Below are 27,662 nucleotides of genomic sequence, written 5' to 3'. Positions count from 1 at the left end.
CCCCCTCCCCCCCCCCAAAGGGTGGAGAAGCAAGGAGCGCGGGAGACTTCGCGAAACACAACGCACCACTACCCACGTTGGGGATCCTGCATTTTTCATACATGAGTGCACACTCACATACACGAATACCACCACCCACTCAGGGGGAGGGGAGATCAATGGGTAGCTCAAAAAGTGACAACGTACATCAGCTCGAGCATACACCGAACCAGTGAACCATCCCTGTGGAGAGGTTGTGATGAAAGGTGGGTGGGCGAGCGAGGGGGTATAGGGGGCCACGTTGAAGGAGCTGTCAAGAAGCAGTACTTCGTGTATCATTATGCCTCGTGCTTTTGTACTGGGACAACCTTTCAGCCACACTGCCTTTCCCCCCCCCCCTCCCCCCACCCCCCACCACTCCTCCTCGTCCTCACACGCATCTACAGATGGGCCCTGGTGTAATGAGCTTACATGTGCAGGTCGGTCGCGAAAAAAACAAACCAACAACAACAACAGATACACACGCAGTTTGTAGAATCTCATTAGCAGGGGGGGGGCACACAATGAAAAACACCACCGCGTCAACGCGTCCTTTTGTACTGGTGGTAGACCCCCAGCGTGACAACAGCGACTGGCAGCACACGCGACAGGGCGAAGAAGGCAAGCGCAGCCCAGTTTCCCGTGTACGGTGCGCCGTTAGAAGGATAGACGTCTTCTGGCCGCTTCGTGTTTTGCTGCACCGTCATGACGAGCCCACGGTGATCGCTGGCGGTATAATTTTCGTTGAAAAGAAGGTAGCCGTCTGCCGGCACGTGCTTTGCTGCCGCCTCGTCAGCCTTGGAGTCATTGCAGATGGAGCGGAGGTAGTTGGCCGCATAAGAGGTTGTTGTGATGCTACCGTTCATCTCAAGGGCGGCGAGGTCGATCGGCTCGGGTTTGTCGCGGGCTGCGAGGAATGGGCGGGGTTGCAGGTTGCTCAGCAAAATCCAATCGAGCTTTCCACGCACAAAGCCGTAGTAGGCGGGGTGGTTCAGCGTGATGGAGTTGACTTTGTCCGACGGGTCGTACAGGCAGAGCTTCACGTTGGCCATACGGTTCTGTTCCACCTTGGTGAAGCCGTAGATGTATTGCCACACCAGAGAGTTGTTGCACAAGAGCTTGTGCAGGCGCGAGGCGATGTATGTGGGGAAGCGGTACGACAGCGGGCAGCAGCCGGGCTCCAGGAACTCCATGTTACGCCCTAGCACCTTCCGCTGCAGCCAGCACGCCTCGTCCTCTCCGACGCTGAGCCAGCGGAGTCGATCTGTTCCAAAGCTTGGACTGCACCGCACAATACCGTGTGCCATGGTATTCAAGTCCCCGGCCAGGATGAAGGCTGGTTGCCGCCAACTAGTGCCGTTCACCACCGTCCTCGTGTGCATCAAGCGCTGCATGTCAGCCATACAGTCTGCCAACTGTCGCACACGAGCGAGGGCGCCGCAAAAGACCTCGAAATGGCAGCAGTAGATGAACAGAGGCGGCATATCAGCTGATTTTCGATCCGCCGCGTCGATGCAGACCCGGAGCGCGCTGCGAAACCCTCGACGTGGCTCTTTGTACAGGTGACCCACCTCGTCCCACACGACGGCGCTGGTGAGCGGGATCACGGTCGGGTCGCGTAGCGTTACATGGCGACTAATGATCGCATTACCGTGAAAGTGGCGGTTGTTTAGCGACTTTGGGTTTTTGCCGTTCCTACTCCTCGAGTTTGGCAGCTCTTTAGGATCTAGCGTCGGCTGAGAAAGTGGCCCGACGGCGTTTTCAGGAGTCCGCATACATGCGTCGAGCTCCTGGAACTCGCACGCGAAGTACAGCTCGGCTTTGAGGGCCTTGGCAATTTCCTTTGGCACATTCACGTAGTTCGAGCGACGACAGTTTATGTCGAGTTCTTGCAACACAATGAAGTCAGCATGAAGCGCCTTCAAGTCCGCGAGGATGGCCTCCAGCTTGATGCCCCGCTCGATGTTCCACTGGACCACCCGAAACGTGTCTCCCAGCTTGGCGCTGCCGTCATCACGTTGGTCAATGGGACGGTAGTCGTAATGAAGAATGTCGCCCGCCTTCATGGCTTTGAGCACGTTCTCCTCTTTGCTGTTATCGAAGAGGCTCATCTTGATGTGTGTCAGCAGGACCCGCCCTCCCTCTTGCCTCGCCTCATCACCGCCACCAAAGAAAAAAAGACTCTGTGGAGGAATGGATCGACTGGGGGCAACAGGCGCTGTGCGATAAAGAATAGGGGTTGTGCACGTGGGGAAGGAGTACACACACACACACACACACACACACCGAGAAGACACACAGGCAGTGTACGTAGACAAGCGATCACCAATATCTCGTCAGCAGCAGCGAGGTTATTAAGAAATTTCGAACACTAGGGGTGGGGGGGCGCGGTTGTATAGAATTGAATGCAGAGACGACAGGAAAGAAACAACGGATGGAATACTCCAGAGGGGGTGTGCCGTTCGGTTGGGGAGGGGAGGGAAGGGTTGGCGGCTGTTGTTGGGGTCTCGATAGAGAGAAAGGGGTGATTGTGGCACTACACGGGGATACGCGGTTCGAAAATTATGCACTGAACAGTACAGCAGACCCCCCTCCCTCCCAACAAGAAGAGCGGTGACGGAAGGTGGGTATACAAACGTGTGTCACGGTCAACCAAAAGGGTGGGATGCGTTGAAGTTGACGGTGTGTGTGTGTGTGTGTGTGGGGGGGGGCGATCAGGCACAAACACCCAAGAATGAAAAACGAGAGGGTTTTGCCTGCCTTTCCTAGAGCCTACTATTTTCTTTCTCGTCGTCCCGTGTGCTAGTGAACGTGTATAATTCTTGGTGGAGGGGCCCGCTTCTGAAGAAATGGATACAGAAAACGAGAGTAAGAAGCCTTGCGCAACAAAAAGGCGAGGGTGGTGGTCGTGAAAAACCGATGAGATACCCAGACACACAACGTAGACGGACACCGACTTGTCGTGTCGGTGTGGGAGGGGGATATGAGGTTGAAGTCGTGCAGTCGAAAAACAAATCTGCTTTTTTTCCCCCTTGCCCCATGTAAAGGTGTGTTGGTGCGTGTGCGGCTTCTCCCTCAATGAGCCCCTCTCGATGTTGTTTGGGTGCGGGTGGGTGGGGGGAGAGGAGCGGCGCGGTGTCGGTGGTGGCGATAAGGGGAAAAAACGGTTGGGAGATAGGGGGGGGGGTGGGTGGCCAAGCAGAGCGGCTCTAGAGAACGCAAAGAGGTGTGGTTGGGTAAGGAGAGCGTGACCGACAGAGGGGGGAAGGAAGGAAGGAAGGAAGGGTGGCGAAGGGGAAGTGGTGGATTGTGTCGAACCCGCACGAGATCAATGAGACGCGGTACAAAAAACATGAAGGAAAAACGCAACAAGGAAAGCACTCTCGTCTCGTTTTTGAAGCGCATCAGCAAACAGGCTAAGGCTCTCAATGAACAGAGCCACGAAGGAAGCCCGCGCATCCGTTGGCGGCGGGGACAAGACGCGCGACTACTGGTGTGACAGCGAGAAGTTATTGATTCCTTTGATGGCAACTCGTCCCCCCTCCGTGCAGTGGTGGTGTTCCTCTCGTGTCTCATGAATCGAAGTCACTCGCTCCACTCAAGCAGCCATGAGCTTTCAAAGGTGTGAGGGGAACAGGAAGACGAAGGGTGTCGGCTAAGCTCCTTTCCCCTACCTTGGGTCGCCTTACATGATTTATCTTGTGTCGTGTCGTGTCGTCTTTTTTTTTTTTGAGGGGGGGGGAGTTCGGCTTCGCTAGTACAATATCCATGCTTTGTGTGTGTGTGGGGGGGGGGGGGGGGGGGAGAAAGCGGGAAAGGGCATCCACTTTGATTCAAAGTACACCCGCAAAAAAAAAGGGGGAGTCTTTACCAGACACACTACCCGTAACACCAAACCCATCAATCGCACCACCAAGACACACGTACGTCAACAATATGTGAAATCGCCATCAGCAACACCCCAAAGTTGGGGAGGGTGATCCCTCTCGTTTAACCACTTTCATATTGCCCAGTGCCACTTTATACCACCATGTCGGCCTCAACTACCCCGCCGTCGCGCTGAGCTAGGAGGAGGTTACGCTTCCGCATACGCTCCGCTTCGATGCCGGCCGCCTCGACATCGCGCGCGGCCTGCTGTATTTTGGCCATGGCCTTTTTCTTTTTTTGCACCATCTTGAGACGGAAGAACTCCTCACGCTCCTGCTCGTCGAGCTCCGAACTGATGTAGCTGAGCGTGTTCTGCACGCGCGGAATGACAACTTTTTCCAGCGCATTCACGCGGCGGTTCGTTACCTTTTGCGCAATATCCAGCGTCATCCAACTTGTCTGCAGTGAGGCGATCTTGACGAGGAGAGAGAGGGTGTGGCGGAAGGCGGTGTAGGCTTCCCGGATTTGCTCACCCCCCTTGCCCAGACCAGCTGTGAGGGATCCGGCAGCGGCGGCGGCGGATGGGTTGCCACCTGCCAAGCGTGACTCTGCCGAGGTTTCGCCGCCGCCGCCGTCGGCAGTGTCATTGTTTTGCGTTTGAAAGCTTTGAATCTGCACACCAGCGATGTTTTCCACTTGTAGTGCCACCTGGTACGTTGGAATCTTGAGTGATTCCTGGACGGCAAGGCTAATGTCTCCCGCAATAAACTGTGCTTGCGTGATGGTGAAGTAGGAGCCCTTGATCTGGTCCACCATTTCGAGTTTGGCTTTGCGCAGCTCCCCAAGCACCATGCGGTAGCGCAGCGAGAGGGCATCGGCTTTTTTCTTCAACAAACTGTGCCCCTTTTGTGCGCCCTTCAGACGTGTCTTGAAGGCGATGAGTGACATGCGACTCGGCAGGGCCGGGTAACGGTTTGTGCTGGACATGGCAGAGAAGCGCCCAGTGATGATATCAATACGCTCAGCTAAAAAAGATGGGAGATGGAGACTCGGTGGAGAAAAACACCACCCATGCACGGCCAGTTGTACACAGGTGCCCGAAGCAGCGCTTTGAGAAGCGCTCTCCCGCCACGGGAAGAGAAGAGGAGAGGATGAGAGGAGGAGAAACGCAGCAACATGAACAGACAGAGCGCGCAGACCATGGGTGACGACGGCGAGGATGTGACAGGTGGTGGTGGTGGTGGTGGTGGTGGGCATGAGGGGTCTCTTAGTACACACTGCACAAAAAACATCAGGTCTCCTCCGCCCCCCTCCACTCTTTTCTGCCTGTGTTCCGATCGTTTGACTTTGGAGGGCGATGGTCTGCAGAGAAGGGGGCATCACCATCACTGTGCCCCCCCCCCTCCCCCCTCCCTTCCTCCCTGAGGGGATCGGTCGATACATAAGTATATACAAATGTATATGTGTGTTTGTGAGTGTGTGTGTGTGTGTACGAGCACGTGAGCGCATCAGGGCGCTGAGTGAGAGAGAGAGCGAGCGAGTGAAGTACCCATGTCTAGGCTTCTAAAACGACGGCGTTAGTGGAAAAACGAGAGGGGGGTGGGGTGGGTGGGGAAGACAAACACATCGTGTTACCCCAACACGGTCCCCCATCTCTTCTCCACGGTGCAACAGCCAATTCAACGTAGGCGCACTGCAAGCGCCCTTTCCCTCTTTTTTTTTTTGGTTTCAGGCGGGAAAACGGAAGAAGTTGCCTTGTGCGCCTTGTTGGACACAGCGTCGTGTTGACAGCACTCACTCAGGCATCGGTGCTGGTGGTGGTGGTCGTCGTTGCCGTGGCGGCGGCACTGCGACTGTCAGACACGCAGCCGCCTTCGATTTTTACCTGCGCTTCAGCCCGCTCCTCGTTGGTCCACTCCTCCATTGGTGGAATCATTTGCTCCGTCTTGATGATTTCGTTGCGCAGCGGTTGAGTAATTTCTACGTTGAATTTCCAGACAAGCCGCCGTGCCTCCTTGACGTGGCGATATGCCTTGCTGTAGCGCTTCAAGGTGATGTAGACGCGCGCAATTTGATTGAGTGACTCCGCGACAGCCGTCTCGGTCGTGTCGCCGCGCGTGCGACGCACGTTAAGTGCCTTTTCGTGCATCTCCAGCGCCTTGGAAAATTGACTTTGTTGGTGATAACATTGGCCAAGTGTCATGTAGACATCAGCCTGAGCAAGCACATTCGAGCGGGCGGTCTTGGCGTACATATCCAGAGCCGCCGCCGCCATCTTCTCGCAGTTGGCGTAGTCCTGTCGTTGCAAGTGCAGCAGTGCAAAGTTGCTGTACGAGTACGCTATCGTGGCGTGATTTTCTCCGAGCATCGTGATGCGGGTGTCGAGGGCTTCCTTGAAACACTTCTCTGCCTTTTCGTAGTGTTGAAAGTCAAGGTAGAATAGCCCCAAGTCATCCAAAACGTCCGTCATGTACGTGCGCTGCAGCGGTTCAATCGTGGCGTTCTGCTTGAAGGCATCCACGGCGAGGAGGAGGTACGCCTCGGCGTGCGGCTCCCGCCGCATCGCGTAGGCGTCCCCGATCTTTTGGTACAAGTACGCCAGCTGCGGATCATTTTTGTCCAGACTTTTTCGAACCCGAATGGCGTCACGAAACATGCCGACACCCTTGTCGATGTCGAGCTTCCGGACCAACAAGGATCCGTAGAACGTGTTTGCCTCCGCCAGCTGGAGACTGTCTGGACCAAAACCCTTCTTAATGATCTCAACGCCTCGCTGGAACGTCTTTTCTGCGTTCACAACGTCGTTACAGAGCTCCTGGCAGCGACCAAGTTTCATTAGTTCTTGTCCAAACAGCGGTGCGTCCTTGCCAAGCGCCACAGCGTAGATGGTCGTACTCTCTTCGTAAAGCCGCAGGGCGTCACGGAACTGCTTCTTGGCTGCGAGCAGTCCCGCCTTGCTGCTTGTGGCCTGTGCTGTCGCCGGATGATCACGGCCGAGTGTTTCAACGCATATTTGCAAACATTCATTGATGCACATCTCCGCGCCAACGGCGTCGTCGAGCGACTTCTTGAGTTCACAGAGCTTGTTAAGCGTCTGCGCAATCATTGGACGGAACCTCGCATGACGGCTGTAGAGGAAGCGGCGTATCTCCAGGGCCTCCTCCAGGAAGGCGACAGCCTGGTGTTCCTGGCGGCGGAACAGGAAAAGCGCCGCGCAGTCCGCTAGGCCGTGTGCTGCCGACGAAAGCGGGTGTTTGTTCGGCTCCACCGGTGGTGTCTTGTCGTCCGGCAGCCACGAGTTGCTGCCGTAGTTGTAGCACAGATCCCTGAAGATGCGAATGCTATCCTTGAAGGCCTTTTCCGCTTCGTCAAGGAACTTCAGGTGCGTGTAGCAGAGTGCGAGCAGCTCCAGCGACTCCGCGTACTTGAGTGACTTATCTCCCTCCACTTTCTCGTAGATGGCGGCCGCTTCGGTAAAGGCATTTTCTGCAGCACCGTACTCCTTCATGTCAATAAACACACGCCCGATGTTGTGGAGCGTCGCGGCGCACTTCTCGTGAATGGGCCCGTACTTCTCCCGGCGCATTGTCAGCGCTCGATCATACAGGCTAATGGCATCACCATAGTTCTTTGTTTGGTGCGCAGCCCTGGCAAGGTTGTTGCACTCTTCGCCAAACTCAAATGTCATCGGTGCGCGCCCGGCAGCCTCGCGGTAGCCTTTTGGAGAGTACTGACGAGGGCCGACGAAGCGTCGCTGGGTGACTACTGCCGCAAGCCCAGGGATGCATGGGCCATCACTGAGGCGGACACGTAGAAGAGCGGTGCTGGTGTTGCGGTTGCAGCACGTTGCAGCGCGGCGAGCTGTGAACGATAACGATCCCGCAGCAGCACGAGCTGCGACGAGCGCGGTGGGTGGAGGCATGCAGGGGCGGGGGGAAGGAGAGGGGGGGGGTGAAGAAAGAAAAGGAGCGTTTTTGCACCCCCCCCCAAAAATGAGTTTGCTTGTCGTGGAGGATGGGGGGCAATCCGTGCGAGAACGCGTGCGGATGAGGAGGCGATAAGGATGAATACCGGAGTGTCCATGTACTTCGTTTTTATGGAAAAGGGGTGCAAAAAAAAAACGAGAGATGCATCGTGGCGTAAGTACATGGTTCTCCGTGGTTGGTTCCATTTTCGCGTTAGAATATGCCTAAGCCGCCGAACCGGTGAGAGGTGAGGTTGGCAGGGAATGGTGAGGGCGGTGGGGCGGGGCGGGGGGTAACCCCCCCTCCCCCCCCCTCCCGCACTTCCTGAGGGCGCAAAGCCTGACAGAAGAAACACGCTTCCTTCCCTCTCGTTTTCGCCATGTCTTTTTGCTTCTACCATGTTTTACGCAGCCGCAGCCCCTGTGTTCATTGCGCACGCCTCTCCTCCCCCAAAACGGTTTGTATATTTAGCGGCGCATACCTCTGTGTACGGGTCCACGTTTCCACAGAATCCGTTCTTTACACCAGGTCCCGCTTATCGTGAATCGGCCTCCACACGACCCCTGTTCGGTGCCTTCTCGGCGACGCCGAGCTACAACTATGCGTGTCGCTTGCGAACATGAGTTCGAGGGCGCACAGCTTCGGGTGATGTAGTTTCACCAAGACTGCGCCACAGAAGATCGGCCAGTACCTCTTTTAGTGCGATTTGGGTGTGATGCCGACCACCGTTCTCTCGCCAGATGATAGGGCGGAGCGTCCCATTACCGCCGCGACACATTCGTGGCCGGTGACCCGCTTTTTCTTGTGTCGCCCTGCTGCATTCACCGATAGATGAGCGTCACCCACTGTTTCCGCTGCGTCGTCCTCGCAAAGCGAGGTCCCTGTCTGCAGCCAGGAGCCTACAAGGTCCAGGATATACTGCACGTTTTCCATGTGATGGCCGCTGTCGTCCAAAGGATATCGTAGCACCATCGCGTCTTCGTCGTCTGTCGCACTCTTGTTATGCCCAGTAGGCAGGCGGAGGCTCTGGCGAATCGCGCGCTGCAGCGCCAGCGGTGTCTCTGGGACCGGCCCCATCTCCTTTGCAGTGACCGCGTCAGCACCGCGATAGCGCTTGAGAAAGATGTGCACGTAGGCTTGAAGCTCCTCCGCCATGGTCGAGGAGAGGGTCGACGCCATGACGGGTAGTGTCGGTGTCGGCTCTGTCGACGAAATCCTCAAGGTCGCTTCTCTGTACAACGGCTTCTTGGCCTTTCGAGTTGTCGTTTCGGAATGCGTGCTGGTGATTCTGTCTCTTGCGCCGATGCGCGGCTTGGTGGTGCGCTTCTGTCGGACAACATCCGAGCAGGACGGTGCTTTCACAGGTGAGGTGCGGAACGGACCCCAACGCTGCAGCGTGCTGCGAAGTTTGTCTTCAGCCTGGTCAACAACCTCGTCAGAGGCGGTGCTGCTGTTGTCGTCGTCCGTGCTCTCGCTGTGGCTGGAGGTGGTTGTCGATGCAGCCTGGTGCTGAGGGGAATGCTTCGCTTTTTGTAGGAGCGAGTCGCGACGAGTCGCATTCCGCAAAGATGAACAGTTCGCCGTGGGGCTAGCGGAGTGCGTGCGCATTGGAGAGTTTCCGATGCTGCCGCCACCGCCACTGCGACTGCTCGCCAGAAGACACGCGTTGAGGTAGGGTTGATCGGCACCCACCCCTATCGATTCCAACGCAGGGGTCGCCGCGTACTGCACACCTCCTGGGGACCGGTGTTTGTTTGATTCCGGTTTCTCAGCAGGTAATGTGGTATTCACGAGCATCTCGCACCGACGTCCAGCGGATGTGGGGCCGCCAGGGCCTATTGCCAAGCCGGCAATAAGCGATTTGGGACTCAAGACAGTGAGGGACGGCGAGGGGGCGTGGGCGGGTGAGCCGGTCGCGTGTATAGTTGGCTCACCGTACTGTACGGATGGACGGCGGGCAGGGGTGCTGCCGTTGTTTGCCGAGTTCAGAGGCGAACTCGAAGGGTGCCGAGGCGCTGCTGCTGCAGCAGGAGCAGCTGTTGAATCGGGTTCATCGGCTTCGGCCAGGTCCACATCCAATGCTCGCGCTGCGCGTAGCGGTGCAGTTCCCGAATAGCGTGGAATTTCGCCCGCATTGGGCAGCGATAGTGGGGACAACAACTTGTCACAGAGCGACACCGCTGCCGCTGTCGTCGTCGTCGGTAACGATTTGATGTGGGCCATCAACTCTGTGCGTGCGGTGTACTCGTTGTTCAGCAGTACGAGGCGCTGGTAGTTCTCTTCGCTAAAAAGGGGGAAGAACGGGTCGAGGAGGAGGCGACGCATGGCTGCGTCTATCGAGGTGGCGTTAGGGCAGTGACTCGCTGGGGTCGTAGATGAGATTGCTGCTTCACGCTTCTGCTCGGCCCGAGAAACGCCAAGTTGCTGCTGTTCTCGTCGCACGAGCTCCAGCCGCATTCGCTCGGCGATCGTCCTGGTTGATCGCAGACTGGACAGGGTTACCACCACACCTGGACGCCGCTGCTGTCGAGCAGCCGCCGCTGCCTCAGCGGCGAATGCGGTAGAGGTCAGGGTTGGGCGACAGGCTGTTGAGTTCGGGATGGCGTCAGTCTCCGTGGCAGCATTTGGTGGCGCTCGGGCAGAACGAAAAACAGAATTGCCCGGTGTTTGGCGAATCGAAAACGCAAAGGAAGCGGAATTGCTGCCCATTGACCGCCCACGCAATGACGCTGGGTCTCCCGAATGCAGCGGCTTAGATGGAGGTCGCTCGTCGCTGCTAGGGTCTCCCCAGAGGTTTACACCGCACACACGCTCCCGGGACGGTTTTCCTGCAGACGAGGGCGTTGGCGACACCATAGGCGCCTCGTGTGCCTGCGAGTCCAAGTGCATTGTCGGCAACGCTGGCGCGATATCACCCTGCGCGTTTGCAGTCTCTTCCCCCGGCGAGTTTGGTGTCGGGGAAACCACAGCAGCGGCGCTGCTTGCGTCTGTTGGAGCAGCCGCTGCCGGTGATGCGGCGGACTGTAGCAGGGCGCGCAGCACCTCTTCCTGCACCCGCGTGAGCCTAGTGAGCTCTTCGTTGGCTGCACAGTATGGGCCATTGTTGAGGTTCAAATTGGTTTTCAGGGCCGAGACACCGGTGCTGCCGCAAGGACTCGGCGTTGAAAACGTCCGTGGAGACGGCTTCGCAAAAAGCGGCAGAGATGGCGACCGCCGCTGACTAAGGATGCCCATCGATATGGATGCAGAGCCAGTCAACTGCTCGAGTGGAGGGCGTACGCCGCCGCCGCTGAGGCGGCAACGGCTCCCTATCATCGTGTTCGTGGAGCCCTCAGACATGCGCGACAGGGACGGGGAAGAGGAGCCGAACGTGGTTCTTGGCATCGACGCACATTCACCCTTCACGCTCACTCTGTCCTGGTCTCTTGGTGTTGCCATCGCTCCCTTAAGCCACCCTTGGTGGTCCCCACCCTCCTGTGGGTGGTACAGCAGGTGAGCGCTGCTTCGCTTCGCTGTGGATCCGAATCGAGAATCAGGGCCGCCACACGCCGACGAGACTACACTGCTGGCAGCAGGCGACGCGGCCTTGGTGCCGCGCCGCCCTGGCGTAGGTGTCTCCGCGTGCCGTCGCATTAGAATCATCTGTTGGGCACGATGCAGTTGCGTGTCGTTTCTTGAGCTTCCATCTTTGCTTGCTGGCCAGGGTGCGTTCGGCGTTGCACCGCTCATGCCAATGCCAGATTGAGTGCGTGTGAAGCCAGCATTTGCCGCCATTGCGGCTGCTGGCAGGTACAGGAGATGCTCGTCTCCAGGCTTTATGATACTGCGTGCCCATTCCTCCGAGATGACAGGGCCATGAAGCCGGTGAGTTTCGGAGCTGTCAGGCACGGTACTACTTGCGTTCGATGGGGTCTCGATAGCTGTCAGATCGGCCGTGTGCCCCGTGTTCCGCGCTATAGGTGGGTCATTCTTCGTATTTGACGCAGGCGGTACCCTGAAGTTGGTCTGCGTTTGAGGCGGTACAGCAGATGAGTCATTCATTGAGGCTGCGCTGCTCTCGGTTGTGGCAGTGGCACTGAGAGGGGGCCTACAGGAGGTCATGGTCGTCGTTGGTGGTCGACTTATTGTCGCCCTAGAACTTGCGCGACGCACCACCTTTTTCTTAGCAATAGCACTTGAGGAGAGGCCCGACTTGTGTGACGTCTGTGTCACTGATAGTGAAGCCTCTGGCGACGCTGCACTGGGGTTGGCGTGCGTCGCAGCTGCCTCGAAAGTTGGCAATGCTATTGCACATGGCACACAGAACGTGGTTTTGGTGGTGTTTGAAGAGGCAGAGGCTTGACGAGGCGGACCGCTTGCTGGGGCGCTGTTGCTTGTCTTGGGATTTCTTACACCGGGGGGAGCCCCAGCCAGCCGCGCAGCAGCCAGACTGGTGGGCTTGGCTATTGGGAGTGACAGAGAGGCCGCCACCGAGGTGGATAACCCGTTTTTGGAGCTTCCGCTCGCGGTTGCGGGCGAGATTGCGGGCGCGTCCAAGTTGGCTGGTGGTGCGGTGACATTTAGTGTGTTGACGCTGCCATGCGGTCGACGAACAGCGCGGGCTGCACTTTTGGGAAGGGCGTTGTTCGTCGATAGCGGGTGTCGGATCCCCGCTGCAGCTGCGAGTTGAGATGGTGATGGCCCCAATTCACAGGCTGTGGGAGGGGGCGATGCCGCCGTCGCATTTAACGACAGGGCAGTGGCTGTTCTAGGTCGCACAGTGGCCGCTTTGATAGCGGTTGATGAGACTTTGGAGGTGGCGTGGTGCCCATGGACATCGCCGTTGCTGGCTACCCCACCAGTAAGCGGTTGCGCGGCAAGAGGGGTGGAGCCGATGCAAGTACGCACTTTGGTGCCACTCTTCTTCACAGGGAGTGTGACGAGTGTCGCTGCTGATAACAGTGATGTGGTGCTCACGCCCTTTTCACTGCTATTCGTACTACTGCTGACCAGTGGCGCCGAGGAGCGCCGGCGAGGAGGATGAGTTGCCGAGTTGGTCGCCGGCATTGTGATGGAGAGCTTCTTTGCGGGCATTCCCCCTCCCCCCACCTGTGAGCAGAGGGACTGCCGAGCCAGGCTATTCGGGCCTGTAGGAAAAGGCGTAGTACGAGGCAGACGTGCTTTCCCCCTCCCCTCCTCCCCCCTTTGTCTTCGCGAATGACCAATCCAAATATCGGCACGTCCGTGGTAATGGTGGTGGGGATTAACGTCCAAAAAAGGACAAGGAATGCCACGCGGATGAATGCTATTGTCCCCCTTACCTTACCCCTACCTCTTCCTTCACCCTTCACACACACAGAGATGTGCACAACTGACTTGGTGAAGGATGATGAGAGAGACTGAGCTTCCACAGAAAAAAAAGGGGGAAAAGGACACACGCGGAGGAGTTCAACAGATCGTGTACCACCTACCCAAAGAGAGCACGACAGGCCTCCTTGTGTGTACCCGGTCGTGCACTTGCCTCCAGGGCTGAAGTAAAAAAAAAGTTGAGAGGGCCCACGCTCTTTTCTTTTTCGTTTTGAAGTGGTGGTGTTGCCGTCTTTTCTCCCCCCTTTAGAAATCGTTTGTGCTGCTGTTGCTGTTGCTTACACTGGGGGTGCAGAGCCAAAAAAAAAACATGCACTGGCAACCGATGATTGCGGGTGTGTGATACAGGTGGTTGCAGTGACGAGAGCGATAGAACCCAGTGTACGCTGTTTAGCGACACCTGTTTTTTGTTCGATTGCCGATTCCACCAAGGCAGTACCTGGAGGTGAGTGGTGTGCCACACATTCCCCTTCCTCTTCATGTAAGTGAAGGGCCCACGGACAGCGAAAACGGCATGGAATAGAAGAGGCAACAGAAGAATGGGTGTAGACCAGCTCTGTTTGAAGGGCATCCCCCTTTGTGATATTTTTAAACACCCGAGTTCCAGTGTTGACCGGTTGCCTTGTCACACCCGTGAGTATGGACGGTTTCAATGGCGATTAGGGGTGGGGAAGGGAGTACTTCTTTGGCAACCACAACTCGCACCGGACACGCCGTTCGTTGTGGGCGTATGTTGCGCTCCATGACAAGAAATGCGTTCCCCCCCTGCGCCTCAGTGTAGCCTCACGTGGCACTTCTCCTTTTGTTATTTGTGTTATTCGATTAGACGGCCTTTACACACTCACACAAAAAAAAGAGGAAAAAGAAAACAGTCACCGGTAATTCAACTTCACAGCCGCTTCCCCTCCCCCCTCCCCCACCCCACCCCAACACCACACGCAAAAAAAAAATAGCTACCACAACGGACGCTATTTTTGCTTGTTCAGTAGGGGGGGGGAGTGGTGTGTCTTCGAGAACGTGCAAGTCTTGAGTCTGGCTCCCTCTGCAGACACACACACACACACACACACACGCAGCAGCTTTCGGTGTAATAGTACTTACTTATTTTGATTGCTCTTGCAGCCGTTAGCACGCAGGAGGGAGGGAGGGGGTTTAGAGAGCAAGGGGAAACGTCTTTCGCGCGAAGGACAAAATGTGGTCGTACACAGACACTACGAAGCGGTTTTCAATTCTGAGATACGCACCGCGCATTTTAATCTTTGGTTCGTGGGAGCGATACTGCACGATGCGGTAGTGAGCCTTCACCTTCAGTGCCTTTTTTGCCGTGAGTACATTTGCTTGCGCTCTTCCAGCTCCATTTGGCGACGGCTGCGCTTCAGTGCCTTTCTGGTGTTCTGCATAATTTGCTGTTCGCGGCGAGCGTCGTGTATGCTGGCCAGTTGCGTCTTGAGCGTCATGAGCACCTCATCCAAGGGAAGACAATCAGTAGCCGCGTCCGCTTCGTTGTCGTCGTCAACTGCCGACGCCACCGTCGCAGGGCGTGGTCGCTTCTTGCCTCGTGGTGCTTCGCCGTCTTCGTTCTCCATCGATGCACGTGCGCGAATCGGCGCGGTGAGCTCTTGGCGGCGCTCCTCCAGCTGCTGCTCAACCACTCCCGCCACTTGGAAGGCAATGAGCGATATCTTATCGGAGATCGGCTTTGCTCTCAGTCCGAGCCCAAGTAACGGCACAACGCACTCACGCAGAAGCGCAGCCGGACAGAGTTGGGTTTGTGTGAGCCACCGCACTTGCGCATTGTAAATGTCACTTACCGCATCCTGCTTTGTGCTTTCAGCGGCAATGTCCGAGGCCTCGTGCGGTAGCACCGACATCCAGCCTCCAAACAGCTGGAGCAGCGTGGTGCTGCGCACCATGTAGTTCACAAGGCTACCCTGCTGTACTACCGGAGAGGTGAGGGAGCGGAGCTGATGCTGGAGCGACGAGTACAGGGTGCACACGCGGTGCTGAACGCTTCGGTAGTGGCTGTGTCGCTCAATCGCCGCAGCGCGTGTCAGCGCGAAGAGAGCAAGTTGGGTCTGGGCTTGCAGGACGTAGACGGCGATCTTGAGCAGCTCGCTTCGAGCCGGGTTGGAAATTGCGCGGTGGGCGTTGTACGTTTCCATAGCCACATCGGACGTGCTAACGAGACCGAGGATGCGCTTCAGGAGACTGGAGAGGGATTGCAGGATCTGGAGAGCTTGCAACCTGGCGGCTGCCTTCGAGTGCAATGTTGGTTCCTGCATAACAAACATGAGAGAGGCGTCGCCGCTGCCACCCTGGCTCGCTGCGGCGATGTCATCGGCCGTGTCACTCCTCGCCCCCTGAAACGCCAACGCTTGCCAGACATCCTCCTGGAGGTAGTGACAGTGGTGTTCAACGTAGGTGTACAGGTAGTGTCGCAACACCCGCATCGCCACTGCACGCACCCACGGGTGTGTGTGCACAATGAGCACGTCGGCGATGTGGGGTAGAAGACGTGGTGCCAGCAGAGGATAGAGCTCGTGGGGCAAGGCCGTCAGCATCGCCTCGGCAGCGCGCAAGCTATAGAAGATGTACGCCCACCCATCCACCTCCACCTTTTCACGCGACTTAGCTGACAGCTGATCGAGCTGCTTATTTCTGCGCGAGGCGGCCAGTTGATCGAATAGGCATCCGTCCAGAACAGCTGGGACCGACCACGCGCAACAGGCCTGGAAATCGGCACGGTTCTGCGCCTTCACAGCTGCAGCATCCTCGTCGCTGTCTTCGACCTCGCCGTGTTGTTCAACATTCAGCTCGTAGAACTCTGCCAAGGCGGGGACAATGGTGGCCCAGGTCTGTATACCCATGCTGCGCGTCGCCCGCGATTGCGTGGCGGTCATCCATGATGACAGGATAGGGGCCAGTACATCGACACCGGCGCAGCGTGCCAGATGCTGGAGAACGGTACCGCCCTGCCGGCGGCACTCCACCCACTCACTGCCCGTCACCGTTGCCGCTAGCGGCACCAGCAGCACCGGCGCCTCCTCACGGAGGATAACGGCTGGCAGTCGCAGAATGAGTGCGTCAAGCAGCTCCAGCAGCGCTGTGCGGCCTGTCAGCTCTGGGTAGTCGAGGTTTCGACAGTAGAGGTCAATATGCGACCTGAACTTCTCGGGCGTCAGGCGGTATTCAAGCAGGAAGCGGACAAGTATGAGGATACAGCGGCGTCGAATGACGCGGTGCGCGCTCCAGTGCAGCAGCAACTCGGTTATTACATCCATCAGGTCATAAATCTCAGGGATGTGCACGTGTTTGCCGAGGATGGAGTAGAGCAGGCTAAGGGAGACGGACATGTATTCGTTCCTTTCCATCACCTCAGCGCGGACGAGCTTCACGAGCTGAGCTGCATTGGCATCCGAAACGACGTACTTTTGGTGAGCCACCATGGCCGCCGTGAGGCGGATAGCGCGCTGCTTGATGACGGAGCCGCGCTCAATGAAACTGGTCACGGTCTCGAAGAGCTCCTTCTGGAGTCCGTTCACCGCATCGAGCGGTGGCCGCAGGGAGACAAGCGCAAGCAGACAGTCGAGCGCGTTAGCGATGACAGCGTCGCTTCCTTCGCCCTGCAGGCATGTGAGGACGGCGGGGACGAGCGACTCGAGCAGACCACGGTGTTCGCGCGTGAAGGTGACGGTGAGGTCGTTTCCAGACGTTAGGAGTGTCGTTGCCAGCTGCGTCCCCCCACGTGCCTGGCGGGTGTTCTTCTTCGCGTCTCCTTCCGCCACTGCTTGTGACTCCGCAAACGCCCCCAGCCCGTCAACGTTTTCATTATTTTCGACTACATCGGTGTCCGCTGCGTTGTCGACGTCGTGGTCGCCGTCTTCCTCCCCGTCTTCCCCCGGGCTGCGCTCTCTGTGAGCGTCCTCCTGTGCTTCATCAACGCCGTCTGCGCCGCTTTCGACAACTTCGTCGTCGTCTGACGTGGCGTCGTACTGCCGCTCTGCGTTCGGGTCCTGTTGTCGTGCGCGATGATGGCGCAGCATGTCCAGCTTCATGGCCGCCTTCGAGTAGCGCTTTTCCTTGCCGATCCCCAACACTTGCTTCAGCACACTGAGTAGAAACTTCAAGAGGAACTCGTCCAGCGTGTCCAGCACGACGGCCGTCACCGGATCCTCACGGTAAAAGCTCTTCGCTGCTTCCATCACCTCCTTTCCGTATCGGCCGCGGTATACCCTGAGTTTCTGCTTCTGCTGCGTGGCAAGGACCGTGTGCGCACTGAAGTCTACGTCGACGCGCTCTGGCACTGGGGCGACGAGGTAGTTGTGATCGAGCTGCTGCTTGCGGTTCTGGCGGTCGGCTTTGTGGAGAATGAGGTGCGCGTTGCCACGGATACGACGTGTGCCATCCTTTGCCTCGAATGCGGCAATTTTTTCTTCGCGAGTGCGGTTGTGCTGATCGAGCAGGCGGCGCACCTGCTCAAAAGATTTCTCCACCGACATCGTTGGGTTGGCCATGAGAGAGCGTGCGACGCGCACGGCGAGCAGGCGTACCTTGTTCACAAAAATCAGATCTGCACTCCCGCCCTTGCTGACGGTCAGGTACTTGTTCTTCATTTCTTGGACCAGCAGTGCGCGGGCTCGTGCGCTGCCATGCAGTTCACCGGCGCTGATGGCGGTGTCGGATGGCGGGGTGAGCACCCACGTAATGCGATGCAAGAACGCCTCCATCACCATCGCGGCGTTGCCGTGTTTGCCGAGGAAGGTGAAGCCCTGCAACGCTCGGTTGCGCTTTACTTCGACCATGGTGCTCATTACCTCCACCTGTTCCTTTTGCACGCCCACCTCGCCGAGGTAGTCATCGAGGAAGATGAGCAGTAGGTCCTCTAACACACCTGTGAGGCAGTCAACGCCGTACTGATGGTCGAACCCAGCGTGCATGGCCGTGCCGAGCTCTCGCAAAAGTGCCTCCTCGGCGAGCTCGACGGCGGTGTCCTCGTCCACCTCTTTCGCCAGTGTGACCGTTGCGCCGTTCTTGTCGTCGTCATCGAATGAAGGCTCTCCGGCGCGCTGCCGGCGCAACGGTTGTGAAGACGGATTGTCGCGCCGGTGCTGTTTCTTTGCCCCCTCAAGGGCTTCCTGGACCGGGTCATGAACTGCACCACGCGTGGGCAAGCGGGAGGCGGCGGCAGTCACCGCGGTGGACGAAGAGGATTTGAAAGGTTGCAGTAGTTTGCTATTCGGCTCATAGAGCTGGTACAGAAGCGTCACGATTGTATAGCCTAGTACGTGGAGCTGGTAGCCGTGGACGAGATTGTCCTTGAGCTTTGTCACCACAAACTTTAGTTTGGACGGTCCTGTCTCCTGCAGCATCGCGCCAAGGATGCGGCGAGCGCTCTCCCGATGCTTGTCATTCTTCGTGCGCAACTTCTTGATGAGCTCGTCGAGCAAGTGGTCGACGTGCACATTGAAACGGTCCTCTGGGAAGTGCTTCACAATCTTTGTGATGGCCATGGCCACGGGAAGTTGCAGCAACGCATTCTTTGCTCGTGTCGCCGCGGTGTCTTCGCGCTCTTGCTCACGACGCACAGAGGTGATGCTATGCTGGTTGACGGCGCCACGGCCGGTGATTGCTTTGTTCGCCTCTTTGTCACCAATGTAGCTGTATAGCTGTGGCAGCACGTCGACCTCGAGCACTCGCATCACCTTTGCGTGAGTGTACTGGCGTTGCTTTACAGACACCTCAGCGCGAACCGCATCGTCTGCGTCGTTGACCTCGTCCTCTTCTCCCTCAGCGTCTTCTCCCACCTCGTCGGCTTCCGCAGTGTTGTCGAGGAAATGGAAGTTGTTGAGCACTTGCACAACGCCCCGCAGCATTGTCGCTCGCAAGTTGACATTGGCATTTGCGTTCGAGAGGAACAGCGACAGCACGCGGTAGTATGCCGTCCAGGGCAGGATCGCCGCAATGGAGGTCATCGTGAGCAGCACGGCGTCACAGTAGCCACGCGCACGACCCTCGGTGAGGTTGGCCTGGTTGCGCTTGCCCTCCGCGAAGTCCTTGACGGCGCTCATCAGAAACGGCACAAATACGCGCAACATGTCGCGCACATTCATCTCTGGGGCGTGTTGCCGCAGCACCGTCAGTGCATGTAGGCGGCACCTTTGCTGGACGTGGCCGACGTTGGCGTAGTAGTTCTGCTCGGTGTTGGGGGAGTACAGTATGGCAAAACTACGAAACTCGGCGCTGAAGTGGCGCCCGAAGCTTTCAAAGGCCTGCATGTGTGCGCATCGGATGTGCACATCTTTAGCCACGACGCCGCGCCGCAGGGAAGCGAGGACTTCGTGGCGCAGCGTAGTCTCAAGCAGCTGCGTCCGGTACGCGCGTTGCTGTTCCGTGAGTGTTGCACCTGCAGTGCTGCGCTGGCCCCCCAGGGAGGCGTAGCGCACCATTGAGTTAAGCAGTGGTAGAACGAGTGCGCGGATAGTGTTCTCGGGGTCTCGCAGGAAGAAGACGATGTTCGCGGCCAGAACGGCCACTGCCTCCGTCGCAAGCGCCGGCGCGTGCTCTTTGTCAAGAGGCAGCCGCACATCCTCAGCGCCATCGTATGCCCGCACTATACGCACCGCGCTGCTATCAACCTTATCGTTGCTGTTACTCTTCGAGTTACTCGCGCGCTGAAGGGCACCGTAGTTGCCAAAGTGAGCGAAGAAATCGTTAAGGGAATGCAGGGTGTGGTAGCGCAGTTCAAAATCGTACCGCTCAAAGGTCTCGTTGTTCTCAAAGCTGTTGAGACAGACGACCGCGCGCGCTGCGGCGGCCATCTGGCGACGGAACCACTCCACCCGCGTCGGGCAAACCGACGGCGACGAGCTCGGCAATGGGAGCTTTGTTACGGCTTCCGACAACATGACGCAGAGGGTGTGTCGGGCATGTGGGTTGACGACTAGGTTAAAGAGCCGCACCAACGGCTGCCAGTGAGTCCGGTGGTCAAGCTCCTGCATCTGCTCCATCAGCGACCGCGCGATGCTCGTCACCATCTGCGTTGTGGACGCGTCCGTCACGCAGATCGGGTGAGCGACCATCTTCAGTGCAAGCTCGAGCAGGCGGCTTATCATGCTTTCTACCAACGACGCTGACGCTGACGTCTCCGAGTCTAACCGCAGGAATCGCGACAGCTGTGCAATCGTGTGCATAACCTCTCGCCACATCGACACACTGAGGGACATGATGGACCTTGGCTTTTCTCGGTCACGCGCACCTTGACGACTCTTTGGAAAGCCCGGGCGGGTGGGCTTCCGTTGTTCTCTGCGTGCTGCCACCACCGCTTCTGCCGACCCGAACGGCGTTTCCGTAGTGCCCGTTGTCGTCGCCGCTGCCACCTCTTGTTCCTCTCGCACGGCACCAGAGGTGAGGAGAGTGTAGAGGGCAGTGAAGACGCCCACAATGTGGTGCTCCAGGAAGGAGTGCCGAAACGTCGTCGTCGTCGTCGACGTCGAGTGTCGACCACGGCGCACGCCGTCCTCCTTCGCCACAACCAGGGAACACTCCGTGGCGAGTTCCTTCACCGGTTCATCTGCACAGCTCAGCAGCTCCGAAACACAGCGGAGACCTTCGCTGAGAGTCTGCGTTGAGGCGCGGTGCAGCGAGGCTGCACTGTCGTTCACGGCGAATACCTCCTCCAGTGTGCCGACGGCGACATGCGCGTACGCTGGAAACAGCGGAAGGAGGACTGGGCTGCGGACCCACGCCATGATGAGACGCAGTACCGGTGTAACAGAGCTCTTCGTTGACAGTGGAACAGAGCGACGCCCGGCGCCGGTGACAAGTGTACCACCACTGCCGTCCAGCGTGGTGCCTTTCGAGTTTTCAAACAGCAAAGTGAGGTAGCGCGTGAAGAGGGGGAGAGCGGTTGAGGCAACGTTCTTGCCTACTGCGCCGCCAACCCCGCTGGAGTTGGCGGCGCTTCTGCCCTCCAGCACATCCATGACATCCTCGGGAAACTGCTCGAAAAGCAACGCCACTATAGTGACGGCGGCACGGCGGACGTGGGCCAAAGACGTTGAAAGAGCGCTGGTTGCCAGTGATTTGCTGAGCTGCGCTACCCACCGCCGCGCTCGCTCCACCTGCGCTGTTGCTTCGAGGCCGGTGAGGCTCGCGAGGAGGTCATCGATCGGTGCACGCAGCGATTCTTTGCACGCGACAAGGTAGGCTTGGAGAGCCACATGCAGGCAAGTTGCCACGTAGACGGAAAAGCGCTGCCCCACAGCGTGCAGCATCGCCTCCAGTAGCCGCAGCGCACTGCTGAGTTGCTTCATGAGGCGCTCGAGGCGCCGAACGCCATGATGGCTGGAGCGCCGGCGCGGCTCCGAGGGAGTGGCCACACTCATGGTGCTGTCACCTACTTTCTTCGCGGGCGACATGCCACACCCTTTGTACACAATGTCTTCCCAGACGTTTGCGAGGAAGTCATACGCGTTGGCGCCGTCGGCGGTTAGAGACGACCACGTCGGCATCGCAGAGGACAAGAGGCGATGCAGCAGTTGGTCAAACACCTGCGCGAGAGGGTCCTTGGCTGCAGTGCCAGCGCGACCGCTGCGCACCGCCGCTGGTGGTGTCAGATGCTCCAGGTAGCCCATCAATCGCCGGCTCAGCACGGCCTGGTCCTTCAGCTTATCCTTGGACACTTTTGTCAGAAGCTTCGGCAGTGCGAGGGACAGCGCGGAGGATATGTACGCGGGGATGTCATGCGCCGACACGTCGCTCTCAACGTGAAAAGTGCTGAGAAAGGTGAAAAGGTTTTTCATGTTGTCGCAATATGGAATCAACTTCGCGTGGTACGCGTGAAACGGCTCCACACGCAGCCGCTTGAGGTTGTCAACAGCCACGCGCTGCAGCCGCGGGTTCGCCTCGGAGAGGTAGGACAGGAACACGCTCTGCAGCTCTGCGTTGCGAAGGTCAATGTCGCTCTGCACGGCTGCGGGGACGAGCTTGCGCTGATGGGCTGTCAAAACTCCACTCGGCGCTGCGGCGCATGCCCGCATCGCAACTTCCAGTCTCTGCTCGAACTTGCGCAGCTGGGAGCTGTCGATGCCGCTCGGATGGCGGCTGCGCTCCACCGCGACCAGCTCGAGTACAACATCTTCCACGAGGCGCACCTTGCGGTCGATTGCCGAGCCCGACTTCACCATCGCCTCCAGCATGGATAAGAATGTCTGGGCAAGAGTGGAGCGGTCAGTAGAGGTGGCGTACAGGGCTGCCGTTGTGGCGTTGGTGCCCCGCCGCCGACTTCGCCCAGTCGGCGCATCAGTGGAATCGCTGATGTAGTCCTGCGGCGCCGCCCAATGCTGTTCCCAACACACCAGTTCATGATCCTCCTTGGTGCTGTCCAACAGCATCACTCTTGCAGTGCTGTACTGGGTGCTGGAAAAGGCGCGGCTCACCAACTCACCTTTGACGTGGCGCTGCTGGTCACTGAGATGGATGTCGTAAAAGCACGGTAGTGTGGCGAGCTGCACCTGGTACGACGCGATGGCGGCTGCCGCGTCGTCTCTATCGTTGTCGAGCATCTGATCGTCGCTGCGCACGTGTCCTGCTTCCGCCGACAGACTCGCGCTACCGGCAGCGACCACATCACCCATGATGAGTTCTCTGGCGTACACACACACAACGGAATCCCACACTGCCGGCTTCAGCCGCCGGCGACGCTGTGATTCGCGGTGCTGCGCTTGTACAGCGGAGGTTGTGGTGCTGCAAACACCCAACGGGGCCTCATCGACACTTACTTCCCCTCGTTCTTCCTCGGCACCATGTCCGTCGTCGTCTTCGACGTCCGTGAGGCTGATGAGATTCGTTTGCTCTTGAGCTACCAAGCAGCACACCACCTTTGATGCAATTGCCCATGCTCCCGTGAACTTCATGTACAGGAAGCCAATCATCGTGCGCGCGATGAGTTGGCGATGGAACGGCTGTGTGATAGCACCAGACTCCACATGGTATGTCAATTGGGAGAGCACCTGTTGCATGCCGTCGAGGCTTCCGGTGTGCGAGAGGGGGTTGAAGCGTGCGGCGTTGAGCAGTGCATCTGTGATGTCGAGCGGCACCGCCGGGGCATCGACGAGGCGATCCGCCACGTCCAGCGAGGGATGGCACACAAGGCGCAGAAGCCGCAACGCCAGTAGACGAAGGTGAGCAATCGGGGAAATGAGGCATTCTAGGAGGACATCCTGTACAAATGCTCTGTGAAGGGTGGTCGGTAGTGCGGCGCGAAGAGCACGCAGCGCGGTCCGCGTGTGGGCCGGGAGCGACTCCGCTGAAGGGGTGGATATGCCACTTACCTGCACAGGTGCAGCGGTCCAAGCTCCAGCGTCGTCCTCGCAGAATTCACCGTTTGAGTCTAGACTGAACATCCAGAGCAGAGCGTGTAGCAGTACTTCAGCGCCCTGCAGGAGCTGAACGCGCGCCTCGTCCGACACGGCGGCCGTGGCGGCGGCGAGCATTGCGGCTTCGTCAACAGGGTCGCTGCTGCTGCTGCCTGAAACGTCACGACATGACGCAGATGCGCGAAGTTGCTGGAAGCCGTGGACAAGCACCGCCACCGTGCGGCAAAGATAACGCAAGCCGTTTTCTCCGTCATTGTGCGTGGCGTCGTCGTCGTCGTCGTGGTCGTCGTCGCTACGTCCACGGTCTCCCACTGCGTGGTGGCCTTTTTTGACCGACCTTTTCTTTAAGGGCTTCATGCCGCTGCGTGCGGAAGGCCTGGCGCTCAGCTGCACGAGCATGGCGGCCACTTCCGAGTACAGGGCATAGGCGGCTGGGTCCAGGGCGGCGGCGCGAGGCGCTGACGACGATGCTGCTGCCTCCACTGCCACTGTAGAAAACGTTACCTTTTCGTGATCCTGCCCTTCGATGTTCTGCAAGAGGTCCAGGAGGGCCGCCTTCACGGAGGCGGTTGACGACGACGATGTTGGTCCTGCGGTCGACACCAGCACTTGGATAAGCGGCAAGGAACAGGTCACGTAGGCCATTGCTTCCGACACCATCGAAAACGATGCCGAGCGCCGCATTGCCTTGTAATGCTGAAGGAGCTCCAGCACCATCGACACGAGTACGTCCCGCATCGATGCTTCACTGGACGTTGCATTGGGCGTGCGCTTACCTTTGGTGCTGCTGGTCTTGCCTACTGTGGACGACATGGACCTGAGACGCAGCAGCTGCTGCAGAGGGCTCACCTTCATGTGCTGTGTGTGCTCGTGCAAGAGTCGACTAAGCAGCACCGCGCGGCGCACAGTTGACTGGCGCAACGCAGTGAGAATGGCACCGTCGGATGAGGTAGAAAGGTGGGTTGTATTGGTAGCTGCACTGCGCAGCTGGACTAGCTCAGCCGTCGCGCCGTGCCAGAGGGCCATCCCGACAGTGTGCAGTGTGGTCAGGGCGAACGGGGTTAGGTAAGACGGAATACGCAGGCTCTCATGGCGCAATTGCACACGCTTCTCGGCGCGGCTACCCTCATCGTTGTCATCCTCCGACATGTAGGCGCCTTCGCGGGTGTTGCACTGGTCAGCGGTGCTGCCGACACGACGTGTGGGGCGTCCTTCCTCTCCATTGAGATCACGCGCACCAGACTCTTCAGCGATGCGGCGCTCTTGCTCGAGGGCAAAGGCGTAGTTTTTCTGTAGTACATCTTGCGCGAACGCAAAGAGTATTTGCTGCGCCTCTTCGCTGCGGTGACACTGCGCTCCGTCCAGCGACGCCTTCGTGGTCGCCTCCACGCAGACCTGCACAGCTGCCTTGGCAACCGGGAGAAACCACTGCTGGAGCTGTAGCAGAGCCGGCGATGCATCTGCACTCGCGACCGCAGGCAAGCCAAGGTAGGGGGATAGACAGAGCGGAGAGAGGAGACCGAGAGTGGCCGCTGCTACCTCCAGCATGGATTCTGTGTGGGTGGCGTCCGAAGGCGCCCTAGAGGGTCGCTGGCGAAGACCAGCAAGGAGCTGCGCGGCAAGGTGCTTCAGTAGCGCCGACTCACGACTGTCCACCCACAGAGCGAAGTTTAGCGAGCTCATCACAGCAGAAAGGAAGTGGATGTATTGTGGCCAAGGCGGAGACGAGGAGGTCGAATCAAAGCTGAGCACGGCCGCTGCGAGGATGCGGTGGCTAGGTCGCATGCTGGCGCTCTTCACGGCCAAGACAGCACTGTCTTCCTTCGCGGCTTTCTCCAAGGCAGCGTCAGCGACACCGTCCTCGTCCTCGTCCTCGTACTCCTCATCGGAGGAGACTTGCCCAGTGAGACCTGACTGCTTCTTGGTTTCGTGGAGCAATGTTTCCGCGGCGGTGCCGAGTGTCAAGCCACCGATACTGCGCAGAAGATACTTGGCCCCTTGCACGTCACTGCTGCTACGCACGGTCGCGCCCTCTTCTTCCTCGCTGTGATCGGACAGACCAAAGAGAGCAGACCAGCGCGTGGTGTGGAGCTCAGCGAGATGAGACTTCGTGTTATGAAGGGGTGCCGCATCCTCTTCGTTTTCTTCGGTCACGGCGTCCAGGAAGGGGGCAAGTGGGTGTCGGAGCTGGTGCAGGCGCCGCACCGCATCAAGGGAAGAGTGTGCTTCGTGTGGGGCCCCTCCTTCGCGCGATGAGAGCTGGAAGATATGCAGGAGGCGCACGAGATGAGTTTCAAAGGAGGAGTTGAGCGAGCCGCGCACGCCCCGGAATAGTTCCGCGATGAAGTACGTTAGTCCATCCACGATTGGGTGGTGCAGCAGCGTCGTTCGCACAAAATCGAGAAGCTGAGCGCTGTTTGTCCAGATTGAAGCGAGCGGTACCGCTTCAGCAAAGGACATATCATCATCATTCTCGTTATTCACACTGTCAGCACCGTCGCGCTCACTGGCAGTGCCGTGACTACTTGTTTCATCAACATCCTGCTCTAATGCTTCTGCCTCCGCCGCTGCAGTCGCGGACTCTTCGTAGCTGCGCAGCACATCCCCACACGCTTCTTCCACCACCAGTGGCAGCAGCGGACGGCTCAGGCGACACAAAAAGGCGAGCAGCTCCGCCGACAGCCGCCGCACGTACTCCTTCGTGTCGTGCAGCTGCCCAACGTATTGCCGAATCACCTGACGGACGAGAGCGGCGTAAGCTGGGTCCGCCCAGCAATCGCGCAGCTCGCGGCACCACGCCGCTTGCACGGCGAACACCAGCTGCAGTCGTGCCGTGTCGACAATCAAGTGCCCAGTGCGGTCATATATACCAGCTTGTACTGCCTGCTGAAATATGTGAAAGTAGGGCAAGAACTTACTGCCCATGTCTCGCACAAACGCGATCGTCAACCTCGCGAAGGCTTCGTACGCCTGCGTTGTCGACCCATCTGCGTGCTGCTGTCCCGACGCGCTTTTTTTCTTGGAGCTTGTCGAATCTTCGGCGGCCTCGTCGCCGCGGGGTGCTTTTCGGTCCATCAAGCAGGCCAGCAGTTTCTGCGCGAGCTGACGGTGGTGCAGTTGAAACAGAGCGTCCGTCTCGCACAGCTCCAGCACTTCCCAGCGAAACTTCTTGAAGTCCTTGGAAGTGTGCGAGAGAAGCTGTTCATTGAGCTCGACGTAGAAGGCTGGCCGGCCTGCTGTCAAGCTGCCTTCCGAAGCGTTGACACTCGAGGCTGCTAGACCAAGGCTGAGGTTGCCGAGGACTGTGTGACCCAGCCCGAGGCGCACGTGCTTGACGGCATGCCGAAACACCTTTTCCCTCCCTACGAGGGTGTGGCCCTTCTTCTTTGGTGGCATACTTGCTCACCTCCGCCCCCCCTCCCCTGACTAGGATCAAAGGAAAATATGTCGTGCCTATTTGAAGAGTGGAGGCGTGTGTTTACTCGGTTTTAGTTGTTTGTTATGAAAAGTATTGTTTTTCTTTTTCTCCCCTATTTAGAGGAAGAGGTGTGCGTGCGTGTGTGTGCGTGCGTGGCGGAGGGGAGGGAGAGAAAAGTGTGTCAAGAGAGCAGGACCAGTGTTTAGACAGACGCACGAACATCCACACTCCCTAGCACAACAACGACTCCAAACAAACACGGGGATCGGCCAACCTGCGTTTGACAGCTTCAGTTTTCTGCCGATTTCAACAGCGCTGTCGGCAATCTTTGCTCCCAAATGCCCGCGAGGAATAGGAGGTGGGGGGGGGGAAGAGGAAGGGGAAGGGGATGGGGAGGGGCGCGAGAGAATTGAAGGACTACAGGACAGACATCTGCACCGGTAGGGTGGGGAGGAGGAGGCGGGGGGGGGGGCAAATAGAGAGGCGTTCAGTGAAAATGCGGGGTCAAAGGAAGGGGATGAAACGAGTGTGCTCCCCCCCCTCTCTCCCCTCTCCCCACAGACACACACACACATACACAGACACCTGTGCTTGTGCGCGTACCAAAAAGGCCGCGACAGGACTTGAGTTTGTTTTGGTATATTTTTGTGCACCTCTGTGAGAGCAAGCCGC

The 27,662-nt window shown here is 58.3% G+C and overlaps 5 protein-coding genes across 5 annotated transcripts; all 5 read right to left on the bottom strand.

Annotated features, from left to right (window-relative positions):
• Window positions 1-560: 560 nt before the first annotated feature.
• Window positions 561-2,129, bottom strand: JKF63_01068 (uncharacterized protein; the record flags this gene model as incomplete). The annotated part of the gene is made up of 1 exon (XM_067897117.1): window positions 561-2,129. One exon carries the CDS (start codon window positions 2,127-2,129, stop codon window positions 561-563), a length of 1,569 nt encoding a protein of 522 aa, XP_067753274.1.
• A 1,909-nt stretch (window positions 2,130-4,038) lies between these two features.
• On the bottom strand, window positions 4,039-4,872 carry JKF63_01067 (uncharacterized protein; the record flags this gene model as incomplete). The annotated part of the gene is made up of 1 exon (XM_067897116.1): window positions 4,039-4,872. The coding sequence occupies one exon, from the start codon at window positions 4,870-4,872 to the stop codon at window positions 4,039-4,041; it is 834 nt and encodes a 277-aa protein (XP_067753273.1).
• Window positions 4,873-5,683: 811 nt separating this feature from the next.
• JKF63_01066 (uncharacterized protein) lies at window positions 5,684-7,807 on the bottom strand (the record flags this gene model as incomplete). The annotated part of the gene is made up of 1 exon (XM_067897115.1): window positions 5,684-7,807. The coding sequence occupies one exon, from the start codon at window positions 7,805-7,807 to the stop codon at window positions 5,684-5,686; it is 2,124 nt and encodes a 707-aa protein (XP_067753272.1).
• Window positions 7,808-8,546: 739 nt separating this feature from the next.
• Window positions 8,547-12,896, bottom strand: JKF63_01065 (uncharacterized protein; the record flags this gene model as incomplete). The annotated part of the gene is made up of 1 exon (XM_067897114.1): window positions 8,547-12,896. The coding sequence occupies one exon, from the start codon at window positions 12,894-12,896 to the stop codon at window positions 8,547-8,549; it is 4,350 nt and encodes a 1,449-aa protein (XP_067753271.1).
• A 1,607-nt stretch (window positions 12,897-14,503) lies between these two features.
• On the bottom strand, window positions 14,504-26,968 carry JKF63_01064 (uncharacterized protein; the record flags this gene model as incomplete). Its single annotated transcript, XM_067897113.1, has 1 exon — window positions 14,504-26,968. One exon carries the CDS (start codon window positions 26,966-26,968, stop codon window positions 14,504-14,506), a length of 12,465 nt encoding a protein of 4,154 aa, XP_067753270.1.
• Between the last annotated feature and the right edge of the window lie 694 nt (window positions 26,969-27,662).

This window comes from Porcisia hertigi, chromosome 35 (assembly GCF_017918235.1).
Source record: "Porcisia hertigi strain C119 chromosome 35, whole genome shotgun sequence".
In the NCBI taxonomy this organism is placed as follows: Eukaryota; Euglenozoa; class Kinetoplastea; order Trypanosomatida; family Trypanosomatidae; genus Porcisia; species Porcisia hertigi.
This window is presented reverse-complemented; position numbering and strand designations above follow the sequence as displayed.